The 14080-nt window shown below is 42.6% G+C and overlaps 1 protein-coding gene across 1 annotated transcript in view; it reads left to right on the top strand.

Annotated features, from left to right (window-relative positions):
• The window catches only part of Piwil2 (piwi like RNA-mediated gene silencing 2), a 70092-nt gene that overhangs the window by 17423 nt on the left and 38589 nt on the right, over window positions 1–14080 (top strand). Inside the window, exons 6-13 of the mRNA XM_008850403.3 lie at window positions 2791–2908; window positions 3965–4089; window positions 5646–5726; window positions 6443–6556; window positions 8708–8896; window positions 9719–9803; window positions 11445–11534; window positions 13042–13182. Coding sequence (XP_008848625.1) covers window positions 2791–2908; window positions 3965–4089; window positions 5646–5726; window positions 6443–6556; window positions 8708–8896; window positions 9719–9803; window positions 11445–11534; window positions 13042–13182 — 943 coding nt within the window. The remainder of the gene's footprint in view (window positions 1–2790; window positions 2909–3964; window positions 4090–5645; window positions 5727–6442; window positions 6557–8707; window positions 8897–9718; window positions 9804–11444; window positions 11535–13041; window positions 13183–14080) is intronic.

The following is a 14080-nucleotide window of genomic DNA, read 5'->3' on the forward strand; positions in this document are numbered from 1 at the left end:
AATGTGGCTTAGGGAGTCCCGGTGCGGAGAGCTGCGCTATAGACTTACCCCAAGAGGCCTGAGGATAGTAGTGCCTTCTTTATATTTTTATGTGTATGCAAGTGCACCTGTGTTGTGCAGTGACCTCAGAAAACAGAAAAGGGCGTCTGATCCTCTGGAACTGGAGTTACAGATAATTGTTAGTTGCCATGTGGGTGCTGGGATTTGAACTTGAATCTTCTGCAAGAGCAATCAGGACCCTTAACCTCTGAGCCATCTCTCCAGCCCTCCATCTACCTTTTTAAAAAATTAATTTTTATGGGGGCTGGAGAGATGGCTCAGCGGTTAAGAGCATTGGTTGTTCTTGTAGAAGACTTGGGTTCGAATCCCAGCACCCACATGGCAGCTAACAACTGTCCGTAACTCCAGTCCCAGGGGATCTGACAGCCTCTTCTGACCTCTGCGGGCATTGCACAACATGGGTATACTTACCTACATGCAGGCAATACAGGTATACACATAAAATAAAATTTAAAAATTAATTTTTATGTGTATGAATGATTTATGTACATGTAAGTACACCCATGCATGCAATGCTTGAGGAGGCCAGAAGAGGGCGTAAGAGCCCCTGGAACTGGAGTTACAATGGATGGTTGTTAGCCACTATATGGGTGCTGGGAACTGCACTTAACTACTGAGCCATCCCCTCCAACCCTGGTTTTTTTGGTCTTTTTGAGACAGGGTCTCCCTGTAGCTCCAGCTGGCCTGGAACTCACTTTATAGACCAGGGTGGCCTTGAACTCACAGAGATCCACCTGACTCTGCCTCCCGAGTGCTGGGATCACAGGCATGTGCCACCCTGCCCAGCTCTTTTGGTTAATTTTTTTTTTCAATTTTCTGTGTATGAGTGTATTGCCTGCATGTATGTGGGTGCACCTGTGTCATGCTGTGCCGCGGAGGTCAAGAGGGCTTTCATTTCCCCTGGAACTGGAGTTAAGCTGGGAACCGAACCCAGGTCCTCTGCAAGAGCAGTCAGTGCTCTTAACCGCTGAGCCATCTCTCCAGCCCCTTGGTTGATTTTTAAAAAAATATTTTATTATGTTTATGAGTGTTTGGCATGCCTGCATGTGTGAGCACTGCCCACAGATGTCAGAAGAGGGCATAAGATCCCCTGGAACTGGAGTTACGGGTGGTTGTTAGACATCATGTGAGTGTTGGAAACTGAACCTGGGTCCTCTGCAAGAGCAGCCAGTGCTCTTAACCACTGTACCATCCTTCCAGCCCCTTGTTTGGTTTTGTTGAGACACTGTCTCCCTGTAGCCTCAGCTGGCCTGGAACTCACTATGTATAGAGGTAGCTAGCCTCAGATCTCCCAGAGCTCTGCCTGCCTTTGCCTCCTGAGTGCTGGGATTAAAGGCATGAGCTACCACACCTGTTACCCCACCATGTCACAGGGGCTCACTGGTTAGCTGCCCCAACAAGCTCCAGGGATCCACCTGTCTCCACCTCAGCACAGGAATTACAAATGCATCACCATGTTTGGTTTTTGGGGGTTTTTTTTTGTTTTTTTTTTTTTTTTTTTTGGTCTTTGTGAGACAGGGTCTCCCTGTAGCCATAGCTGGCCTGGAACTTTCTCTGTAGACCAGGCTGGCCTCGAACTCACAAAGCTCTTCCTGCCTCTGCCTCCAGAGTGCTGGGACTAAAGGTGTGCACCACCACGCCCAGCTACCATGTTTGGGTTTTTACATGTGTCCTAAAGTCAATCTCTGGTCCTCAGGCTAGTAAACACACTAGACTCCTGTGACTTTCTCATGGTACATGAAAGGGTTCTAGAAGACAAATACTGTGTCAGAGTGTTGTTGTAAGTGTATACAGGCTGATGTTCCGAATCTGAAATGCTCAGAAATCTGAAATAGTTTGAACATCATGGCAGATGTGATACCATAAGTAGAAAATTCCCCATTATAAAATTTTGCTTTAGAGGTTGGGTGGTGGCATATGCCTTTAATCCCAGCACTCAGGAGTCAGAGGCAGGCAGATCTTTGTGAGATCAAGGCCAGTCTGGTCTACATAGTGAGTTCTAGGCCAGCTGGGGCTACAGGGGACCCTGTCCCAAAAAGACCAAAAAAAAAAAAATTTTTTTTTTGCTTTATTCACAAAATTATTGGAAATACTACATAAAATTGCCTTCATGCCTAGCATGGTGTCCTGTGTGTTTCTGAAGACTCAGAGCAGGAATTAGCAAACCACTGTTAGTCCAAAGGTCAAACCTGGCCCATAGTTTGTTTCTGCAGTCAAGTTTTATTGGAACTTAGCCATAGTCATAAGTGATCTGTGTCTGATTTGTGTTATAACAGCAGAGTTGCAAGAACATATGGCCCTGAAAAGCCTAAGATACATACTGTATGGCCTCACACAACTTTCTGATCCCTTGCTCTACAAAAGTCTAGATCTAGGACATACATGGAAGAGCCAGTGGTCTAGAATTATGGGTGATTTTCCCCCCATCTTTCCCCTCTGGGTCTCTCTCTGTTTTCCAGATAGACCTTGAACTGGTGGTTCTCCTGCCTCAGCCTCACAACTAGCTGGGATCTCATCTACCACTAGGCCCAGTTGTTTATTTTCTAATGTTTCTGCTGTGAGCAGATATCCTTGAGTCCATCAGCTTTTTAGTCAGCTGTGTGACTTTAGATATGACCACTAGGTGGAGCACAGTTACTGCCAATTGCCTCTCAAATGGTGTGCCTATTGCACAGCTGCAGAAAAAATTTCTGTTTGAGTCAAATTGAAATCCTCTTTGTCACTTTCTAGCCCCAACGTGGAGTGCAAAAGCATGAGGTTCGGCATGTTGAAGGACCATCAAGCTGTCACTGGAAATGTCACCGCTTTTGATGGATCTATTCTCTATCTACCTGTTCAGCTTCAACAAGTGAGACCAAGTGAAGATGTGGTTTAGATGGAACTCCTGAGAGTGCTCTGATGATTCCAGTAGTTTAAACTTAGAGACTTCTGGACATTTAACTTGAACTTCCCTCTTCTTAGAGAGGAGGCAGATAGACTCTGTAGAACATAGAAAATCCCCCATGTGTATTCTTTAGGAAGCACCTGCCCACTCATGAGGAGTGCTGGAAAAGCTTTGGCCTCCATGACAAAGATGGCTTAACATTTCAAGTTCAGGGGCTGGAGAGATGGCTCAGTGGTTGAAAGTACTAGCTGCAGTTCCCAGCACCCACAGAAGGCCACTCACAACCCCCTGTAACACCAGTTTCAAAGGATCTGTTGTCCTTTTTGGCTCTACAGGCATCTGCATGCACATACAGAAAAGCAGGCATACACACATATATATAAATTAAAAGTAAAAATTTTTTAAATTTTATTTATTGTATTTATGTGTATGCATGTATTGCCTGTATGTAGGTAAGTGTACCTGTATCGTGCAATGCCCGCAGAGGACAGAAGAGGCTGGAACTGGAGTTACGGACAGTTGTTAGCTGCCATGTGGGTGCTGGGATTTGAACCTGGGTCTTCTGCAAGAACAGTGTTCTTAACCTCTGAGTCATCTCTCCAGTCCCTAAAAATAAAATTTTAAAATACTCAAATTTTATTCATTGAAGAAAAAAAAAAAACAGTAATTGGGGCTGGCCAGATGGCTCAGCAGTTAAGAGCACTGACTGCTCTTGCAGAGGACCTGGGTTGGATTCCCAGCACCCACATGGCAGCTAACAACCATCCATAACTCCAGTTCCAGGTGATCCAATACCCCTTTCTGACCTCTGTGGGCATTGTATGACACATAAAATATTTAAAAAAGTAATTTCCCAAATCCTGCATGTTACACTGTGGTTTTGCCAGCACAAGCAACAAAGTGAGAGGGAATAGAAGACATGCTGAAAAGCTACCATAGTGGGCTATGGATTGTGGTTAGGAAAGTTGGGGCTTGGTGGTTTTTTTCATTTCTTTTTACTTGTATGTATTTGTGTGTTAGGTTCTTGAGTTAAAAAGTCAGAGGAAAACGGATGATGCTGAGATCAGCATCAAGATTCAGTTGACAAAGATTCTGGAGCCATGTTCTGACTTGTGCATTCCCTTCTACAATGTTGTCTTCCGGAGGTGAGGACACAGCTACAGGCTTTCTGGGCTTTAAAGTGTCTTGTACTTGTGGTAATGCTACTCAGGAAGTGTGGATGACAACACACAGTGTCTTATGTCCGTGGATAGGTTTGGAAGCATTTAAATGAATGATCTTGGTACCAGCTTACTAAAGATTACTTCATATTTGTCAGAGTTAGGTATATGAAATTAAGCTTGGGGTTTACATACATGCAGGCAATATATTCATACAAATAAAATGAAAATAAAATTTTTTTTAAAAAGGGGGAGCAGGAGGACTGGAGAGACAGCTCAGCGGTTAAGAACACTGGTGGTTCTTGCAGAAGACCTGGGTTTGAATCCCAGCACCCACATGGCAGCTAACAACTGTTTGTAACTCCAGTTCCAGGGGATCCCATAGTTGCTTCTGTCCTCTGCAGGCATTGCACAACACAGGTGCACTTATCTACATGCAGGCAATACATGCATATACATAAAGTAAAAATAATAAATAAAATATTAAAAGGGGGGAGCAGGAGAGATGATTCAGAGGTTAAGAGCACTAGCTGCTCTTGCAGAGGTCCTTCATTCCATCCCCAGCACCCACATGGCAGCTAACAACCTCCTGTAACTCCAGTTCCAGGGGATCCAAAGCCCTCTTCTGTCCTTTGCAGGCATTGCACTACATGGGTACACTTACATACATGCAAACAATACTCTCATACACATATAATTAAAATAAAATATATTTGAAAAAGAAATTAGGCTTGGGGGTGGCTGTCTAAATAGATGGATTCCTTTTGATTAGTTTAAGAATTTTTAGAACATGTGTTTTTGAGACAGGATTTCATGTAGCCCAGCCTAGCTGAGAATGGCTTACCTTGATCTTCCTGCCTCCGTTTCCTTAATGCTGGGATTACAGATGTGAGCAACCACACTCAGCCAAAGCAGATGTTTACATTGTGTACTTAACTGTGTTTTAAGTGAGGGGGAATGCTCAGAGTACAAAAATATTTGCTAGGAGCCTTTTTCCAGACTTTGTTTAGACAGACAATTTACAGTTGCTTAGCCATGTTTGAGACTTCCTAAATTTTCACAGGTGTTTTCCCAAACTACCTTTCATTTAGAAATAGAACTGAAACTGAACTGCTAGAAACAAACATAATTTCCTTTTTCTGGCTGTTATTCACAAACTTGGAAACTGGCTTGCTTCTGTTCTCTTTGGTTCCTGGTAGAAAGAAATGTAAATTAAACCTCAGAAATAACTCAAGTGTTTGGTTAGGTCATTTGTAGTGTTCTGAGATAGATGTTTTGTTAACTTTTATTTTTCTCTTATCAAGATTGTTCTTAACATAATAGCTACCTTGTACAGAGAACATAAGCATTTTCTGACCCTTAAGGTTTGAAAAGGAAAACGTAGCTAAGAGTAATAGGGCTTTTTAATAGTTTTATGTTAGAAAACCAGTTCTAGGCCTTTTACAGTGGGAGAGTGCTTGCTTGGTGGGAGTGAAGTTCTCTGTTCCATCTTCAGCACTACAAAAGGAAAGAAAAGAAATCCCATTCCTACTCTATTTCAGGGTAATGAAACTCTTAGACATGAAGCTTGTGGGGAGAAACTTCTACGATCCTACGAGTGCCATGGTCCTGCAGCAGCACAGGTTAGTGATGGTTGTTTTTTCTTCTCCATTCTTTTAGATTTGTTTTTATTTTTTATGTGTATGGTGTTTATGGAAGTGTACTGTTTGCATGCAGTGCCAAGGATGCCAGAATATGGCATTAGATCCCCTGGAACTGGAGTTCAGAACAGTTGTTAGTCATCATGTGGGTCCTGGAAACCATACCCAGGTCCTCTGGAAGAGCAGCCAGTGCTCTTAACCCCTGAGCCATCTCTCTAGCTCCCTACTTCAATTTTGAATGTTCTAGAAAGAAAGTGACCTCTAAACTTGGGACAAAAATTTCAACAGTATTTTATGGTAGTAAGTGCGGTTTTATCAATTGAATCCTTTTTGTTTGTTGTTTGTTTATATCTTTTAGTAAATTTGCAGTGATGTTGATTTAATTGAGTTTTTCTGGGGCCTCTTCATTTACAGGAAGGGCAGTATCAGCTCTGTGTTGTTTTAAATGAGGGCATGGAATTCGATAGCCCTGATCCTTTTAGAACTCTAGGGTGATCCAGGTGTGGTGGCACATGCCTTTAATCCCAGCACTTGGAAACAGAGGCAGGTGGATTTCTGTGAGTTCAAGGCCAGCCTGGTCTACATAGTGAGTCCCAGGTCAGCTGGAGCTATAAGGAGACCCTGTCTCAAAAAAAAAAAAAAAAAAAAGCCCAAAAAATCTCTAGGGTGAAGAACACCTCTCTCACCTCTCTCTTCAGATTGCAGATCTGGCCAGGCTATGCAGCTAGCATTCGGAGGACAGATGGAGGGCTTTTCTTGCTTGCTGATGTCTCCCATAAGGTCATTCGGAATGATTCTGTGCTGGATGTCATGTGAGTAAATGATGGGGTCCACATTTATATGCTGATGACTTTGGAATTTCTGTAGAATTTTGTCTAGGCAGACTTCAGGCTAGACGTGGGTCTATTTGGACTTTTAGTTGTAAATGGATTAAAAGAACTGAAGCCAGGTGTGATGGCTCCTGCCTGTAATCCCAACACTAGGAAGGCTAAGGCAAGAGGATCACCTCAAGTTCAAGTCCAGTCTGGACTACATAAAGTTTCCAGGTCAGCCTAGGCTACAGTTGTGAGACCCTGTCTCAGAAAACAAAACAAAACAAAAAAAATTGAATGGCTATGCTCTTGTCCCTAAGTCCTACTGAGATGGGCATCTGAAGAGACATCTGCTCAATAGTTCCCGGGTGCTCAGAATCAAATTAGCTTTGAGCTCTGTTCTCCAAGTTAGTCAGAAATCATGTGTGAGGTATCAACTTAGCCCATTATGTCACACATCAATCTGGGTGTGTATGACTATGACTTTTGGGGTTCTTTTTGTTTTCTTTTGTTTGTTTCTGGTCTTTTTTTCCTGGCCTGGAACTCACTATGTACCAGGCTGGCCTCAATCTCACAGAGATCTACCTGCCTCTGCCTCCTGAGGGCTGGGACTAAAAGTATGCACAACCATGCCCAGCTGTGTTTTTAATTTTTGAGACAGTCTCACTCTGTAACACAACCTAACCAGGAACTCACTTTGTGGCTCAAGCTGGCCTCAAACTTGAAATGATCCTCCCCATCCAACCCCTGTAGCTGGCACTATAGGCATGTACCACCACACCTGATTTGAGAATGGACATTTATGCAAAGGAACAGTGTAAGGGGTGAGTGGATGGAAAACTACTGACATAGAAACTTGATGGGCAGATTCTGGCTAAATAGACATAAGAGGATTCCTGCTTGTGTCAGTCTGGGGTATCACCTGGGGGAATGGTAGGAGAAGACTGATCAGATATTAAGGATTAGAATGCTGGCTGAACCAACACAGTGGGATTCTTACTAAAACTGGTAAAATGGAAACCTAAAGGTTAGAACCTAGAAATAAGAGCCTGACTAGAATTTGGTCAAGGAGAGAATCTTACTCATTTCCTAATATTCATCTTTCAAGGTCCTTGTGAAGTCTCTGCTCTTGAGAATGGGCTAAATTTATCCACACATGAATGAATAGAATGTACCGGAGTGAGGAGATTCCTTGCCGAGAGTAGGCTAGGAAAAGGTTATGCCTTTTGTCTTGACTATGCTCTCTCACTGTTTCTTGGGCCATTCATTGAGGGGAAGCTGACAGTCATGTTATGGGGCAGCCTGGTGGAATGGCTCACTGAAGTGACTTTAGCAGCACATCTTACTTTGGTCCACCCTTGAGATAGCTGCAGCTGAGCTGAAACCTTGCCATGCTCGAATTGCTGACCCACAAAAAACTGAGCTAACATCCAGAAATATAAATGTAATATATTATTATTAAAATGTCTTTTGTGATTCTGGAGGTAGAACTTAAGGCTTTATTTATACATGCTATGCTAGCACCCTATCACTGAGCTACATCTACAGCTCGTGTGTTTTTTGGTCTTTTTTAAAAATATTATTTTTATTTTTATGTGTATGAGTGTATTGCCTGCATGTAAGTTCACTGTCATGCAATGCCGGAGGAAGTCAGAAGAGGGTGTTGGATCCCCTGGAACTGGAGTTATGGATGATTGTTAGCCGTCTTCTGACCTCCACAGGCATTGCATGACATGGGTGCAATATACTCATATCCATAAAATAAAAATAATTTAAAAATTATAAAAAAGTATATATCACTTGTTTTTTTGAGGAAACAGGAAAGTCACCTAAAAAAAAAAATCTAGCTGTATCCTTGTTTAGGAGTCTCTGGTACTATACAATTAGATGTTCTTTGATCAATAAACCTTTTCCTCCAATAGAGAGCAAACAAATTGGGAAGGTTATTGGAAATGAAATGTTAATTTGGATTGTATCAATAAAGTATGGAAAATTGGTGAATGTCATGATTTAAAGGTTAATAAGGGACCAGTGAGATGACTCAGTGGGCAAAAGCTGAGATTAAAATCACTAAGCCCATAATTGACTTACTGAAGTCCCCATCCCCTTTGTATTGCCTTATAATTAGACATATTTTCCCTCTTTCCAAAGGCATGCCATATACCAACAGAACAAAGAACACTTTCAGGATGAGTGCAGTAAGCTTCTGGTGGGCAACATTGTCATCACACGATACAACAACCGCACCTACCGCATCGATGACGTGGACTGGAATAAGACCCCGAAAGACAGCTTCATGATGTCTGATGGGAAGGAGATCACATTCCTGGAATACTACAGGTGGAGAGACTGGGTTTGGGCCTGAGGTGGAGGTGAAATGTAGTCCCTAAGTCTCAAGAGGCCATGAGTTCCATAATGTGTATAGTACCTGACACTAACAATACTTAGATTAGTGTGACACCCGAGACTGAAGGAACTGGTCTGTGGGATTCACCCTGAATATGCCACCCCTACAGTCAGCTCTTTTGGTACTTTAGGCAGTTACTACATAAGTGAATCTCAGGGCTTCAATTTATATTTTTCTTGCTGAATTGTTGGAAGTCTGGTTAGAAAAAAGTGATATTCAAGCCATTAATCATTAGACTTTCATTTTGTCTTTCTATTACCTGAGCCCTTTAGCCTGATGAATTTTTTATTTTTTAAATATTTTATTCATTATTTTTATTTTATGTGTATGATTGTATTGCCTGCATGTGTGTGAGTACACTCATGCCTTGCAGTGACCTCGGAGGTCAGAAGAGGGCATTGAATTCCCTGGAACTGGAGTTAGGAATGGTTGTTAGCTGCCATGTCGGTGCTTGGGAATCGAACCCAGCTTCTCTTCAAGAGCAGCCAGTGCTCTTAACCTCCAAGCCACCTCTCCAGCCCCTGCGCGATGCATTTTTAACATAATTCTCTCTTGGACTTGTAGCCTTTGTTCTCTGTTTATTAACAAGGTAACTTTAGCCTACTTTTTCCAGTTACATACATCATGTTGGGTTTCTGATGGATCTTTGACAAGGGTATTGTGCTAATTGTAAGCTGCAGTAAGACTGGGTAAGAGCTGCAGGGGATGTTGCTGTAGGAGTGATGACACTGGTTCTTGTTCTCCCTTGCCTTTAGCAAGAACTATGGGATCACAGTGAAGGAAGATGACCAGCCACTGCTCATCCACAGGCTCAGTGAGAGGCAGAACAACCATGGCACAGTGAGTGGCTTCCAAAATCTTGTCTTACTGTCCACTGGTAGTTTTCCTTAGGCTGTGTGTGTGTGTGTGTGTGTGTGTGTACATGCAGTGTGGAATACTGGGCAGGGTTTTGTTTCTCTGGCCAGGGGTATCATGTCACACTGGTAGGTTTTGTTTTGGAATCCCCACAAGGAGGAGCTAAATCTGAACATGAACAATTTGGGTTAAAGGTGTAAGGTATTGCCTGTGTATAAAGATTAAAACTCCGATCTGGGGCATGGTAGCTGATCCCAGCACTTGGGAAGCTGAGGCAAGAAAATTGCTGCGAGTTCAAGACCAGCCTGGGCTATATAACAAGACACTCTCTCAAAAATAAATGGGGCTAGAAGGATGGCTCAGTGGTTAAGAGTACTGGCCGCTTTTCCAGAGGACCCAGGTTCAGTTCCCAGCTGTTGGTAACTCCGGTTCTAGGGGATCTGACATTTTCTTCTGGCATCCAAGGGCTTTGCACAATAAGGGTGCATTTACATAAAAGCAGGCAAAACACTCATACACATAAGATAAAAATTAATTAATTTAAGTAAATAAATAAGGGCTGGAGAGGTAACTCAGTAATTAAAAACTGGCTGCTATGGCCAGGTGTGGTGGCACACACCTTTAATCTCAGCACTCAGGAGGCAGAGGCAGGTGGATCTCTGTGAGTTCAAGGCCAGCCTGGTCTACATAGTGAATTCCAAGCCAGCTGGGGCTACAGGAAGACCCTGTCTCAAAAAAAGACAAATAAATAAATAAATAAATAAATAAATAAATAAATAAATAAAAAATAAAAAATAAATAATAAAAGCACTGGCTGCTCTTGCAGAGGACTCAGATTCCGGTCCCAGCATCCATATAATGGCTGTCTGTAACTCCACTTCCAGAGGATCTGACACCCTTTTGTAGCCTCCGTGGGTACTGCAGGACACTGTTGGCACTTAGATACCTGCAGGCAAAAACACTCATACAAAATAAATAAATCGCTGGGTGTGGTGGCGCACGCCTTTAATCCCAGCACTTGGGAGGCAGAGACAGGTGGATCTCTGTGAGTTTGAGGCCAGCCTGGTCTACATAGTGAGTTCCAGGACAGCTGGGGCCATAGGGAGACCCTGTCTCAAAAAGACCAAAAAGTAAAAAAAATAAAATAAATAAAAAAAAAAATTTAAAAATGGATAAGCAAGCAGATCTATAGATCCAGGAAGGAGGGTATAGAGGTTTATTTTAACAGGAAGGGCCTGAGAAATGCTTCGTCACTTCTCTTGGTCTTAATAAGACAGAAGGCTAAAGGTCAGCAGGGGAAGAGCAGGAGGCAGAGCCTGACAAAATGGATTGTCTTACCATCATCTTGACACTTGATAGGAACAAAACTTTAGATTTTTTTTTCTCCTTCCTTGTAACAGTTCCCCCACCACCCCCTTTACCTAACACAGCAGCTGTCTGTGCTGTAGTCAAGTTGATAACAGGTAGAATACATGGAGTGTTTCCTTATCCTCTTGCCTTCTTCCTTGGAGTTTTATAAAGGTTCCTTTGTGGCAAGTTACATCCCTGCAGACCTGGATCCACCTTGAATGGTCTGAGACATGCCATCTCCACCATCTCACTTTCTCTCTTGTTTTCTTGTCAAAGCTGCTGAAGGGTGAAATTCTGCTGCTGCCTGAACTGTCCTTCATGACAGGGATCCCTGAGAAGATGAAGAAGGACTTCAGGGCCATGAAGGTTGGAGTCCTGCTGTTTTGGCGTGGGGGTTGCATCCTTTGATCGGCCACTTTTGTGATAGCAGCCTGAGTTAGGACTGAGCCAGTTTCCAGTTCTGGTCCTACCTTAGAATTGTCGCCCAGGCAGGACCTTTCTTCCTGACTCCAGTTTTCTTCTCTGAAATCTCATCCATGTCCCTTACTATGGAAAAAGTGTTAAAGCGTGTTCTTTTTGAAGATCTTTAAACACTGGATTCTAAGGTAAAAAGGTAAACACTGGATTCTAAGGTAAAAAGAAACAGCCATGTTCTCCTCCTCCTCAGTTGGGTGGATGATGGTAAACTTATCACATAACAATAAATGAAGGGCCCCTTGACAGCACCAAATTACTGTAGTCTTTCTACAGATCATCAGTTTATTCGAAGGTGTGGAGGAAAATGAAGCAAAAGTTCAGCAAGTGGGAAGATGAGAAGAGTCATTTATTCTGTAAGACTTTTGAGGCCTGGGGAGCATTGGGCTCAGCTCTGGCAGGACTTGCTAAGAGGCACAAATGGGCCCAGCACACACATCCACAACCTCCACCACTACCTGCCACCCCCAGTGGTCCTTGCTTGAGTTTCCCTCTGCCACCTTGCTTTCTTGGTGTGTCCCAGATCCATAGGCCTTGTAGGTTTTAGTAGCATCATAAAGAGCCTAAGTGAACCTGAAAGTCCCTGAGAGATTGCTTTAATGTTTACCTACTGATTCTTCTGCTCCTACTGTGCAGGTCAGTGCCCCTTGCTGTCAACTCCCCATTGCCTGATGGCTTTATGATCACTCTACTATCTACATGGCCCCATGGAGGTTCTGAACAGCAGCTGTGTGATCCTTGAGTTTCAGAAACAGAGAACACGCACATGATTCAAATTATTCATACACACCTGTAAATGCTCACGTATTTACAAAGCCTGAATATGGTTTACTATCCTGTGTCTGTCCAGATGCTAGCCTATGGCTCCCCCTGTGCCCCATTTTTCCTCAGATGTTAAATAGGCATAACTAAGCCCCCTTCACTCCTGTTTCATGGAATCAGGAATGCTAAATTCAGAAGATGCCTTGAGTGAAAAAGAAATATGATGTCATGGGGCAGAAAGAGTAACTTTTAATTTTATGTGTATGCATGTATTGCGTGTATGTAGGTAAGTGCACCTGTGTCGTGCAGTGCCTCCAGAGGTCAGAAGAGGCTGTTGGATCCCCTGGGACTGGAGTTACAGACAGTTGTTAGCTGCCTTGTGGGTGCTGGGATTCGAACCCAGTGTTTTTAACTGCTGAGCTATCTCTCCAGCCTGAAAGAGTAACTTTTTAAAGTTCTTACTTTATTAATTTTTCCACCAAATACCTCATTCACATTTCTGAAAGATATTTGAAATTTTCCCCTGATTTCAGTGACAGTGAGATTGCTTATGGAAACATTCAGACACATTGAGTTTTATTTAACGTCATGTTAGAGGAAGTAAACTTAGAACTTGCTGTCTTTTAATTTTGTCTAGGATTTGACCCAGCAGATTAACTTGAGCCCCAAACAGCACCATAATGCTTTGGAGTGCCTGCTGCAGAAAATTTCAAAGAATGAGACAGCCAACAATGAGCTGACCCGCTGGGGTCTCAGTCTGCAGAAGGATGTCCACAAGGTAAACCAGAGAGGACAAGGGGCAAGCAACCCAAGTCAAAGCTGTGACATCTGGGGCTGAGCTGGTCAGAGTGACATCCATGATTATCTTTATTGTGGAATTTTAGCTTTCTTCTTTTTTTTTTTTTTTTTTTTTTTTTGAGACAGTCTCTCTATAGCTCCAGCTGTCAGCTTGCCCAGAACTGGTTATGTAGACCAGGTTAGCCTTGATCTCAGAGAGATCTGCCTGCCTCTGCCTCCTCTGCCTCTGCTGGGATGAAAGGTGTGCTCTACCACACCCAACTGGCTTTGTTCTTAAACCTTTTCCTGTCCCAGTCATGGCATCTGAATGTCCTTAACTCAGTTTACTGTCGGCATTTTCGGATGTTGTTCTAGACAATTTCCAAGGATCAGAGCTATTAATAGAAAACAAGAAAAGTATTAAAATTTTCCTCATTTTAATTTTCCAACCCAGATTGTTTTTAGATTGTTTCAATTTAAAAAAAAAACTTACATTTATGGAGAGAGAAAGAGAGAGAGAGAGACAGAGACAGAGAGACAGAGACAGAGACAGAGAGACAAGCCACAGTGCTCATGTGGAGTCAGTTTTCTCCTTCCATCGTGTGGGTCCCAGGGATCAAATTCAGGTTGTCAGGCAAATCCCTTTATCTGCTGAACCTTTTTGCCAGCCCTGTTTTACATTTTTAGGCTGTTTTTTTGTGGTGCTAGAGATTGAACCCCAACCTAGATTATTCTTAGAGTTGTGTAGTCTTTTTTTCTTGTTTTTTTAAAAAATTATTTATTTAATAACCACATGATTAAAAGAAGCATTTCATTACAGCATTAATATATTCAATAACAATTTCCAGAGCAAAGATGCATCTCTTTCAAAATTGGCTGTAAATTTTTAGGTTCACAGT

Source organism: Nannospalax galili, unplaced genomic scaffold, assembly GCF_000622305.1.
Source record: "Nannospalax galili isolate Female #2095 unplaced genomic scaffold, S.galili_v1.0 scaffold291, whole genome shotgun sequence".
Classification (NCBI taxonomy): Eukaryota; Metazoa; Chordata; class Mammalia; order Rodentia; family Spalacidae; genus Nannospalax; species Nannospalax galili.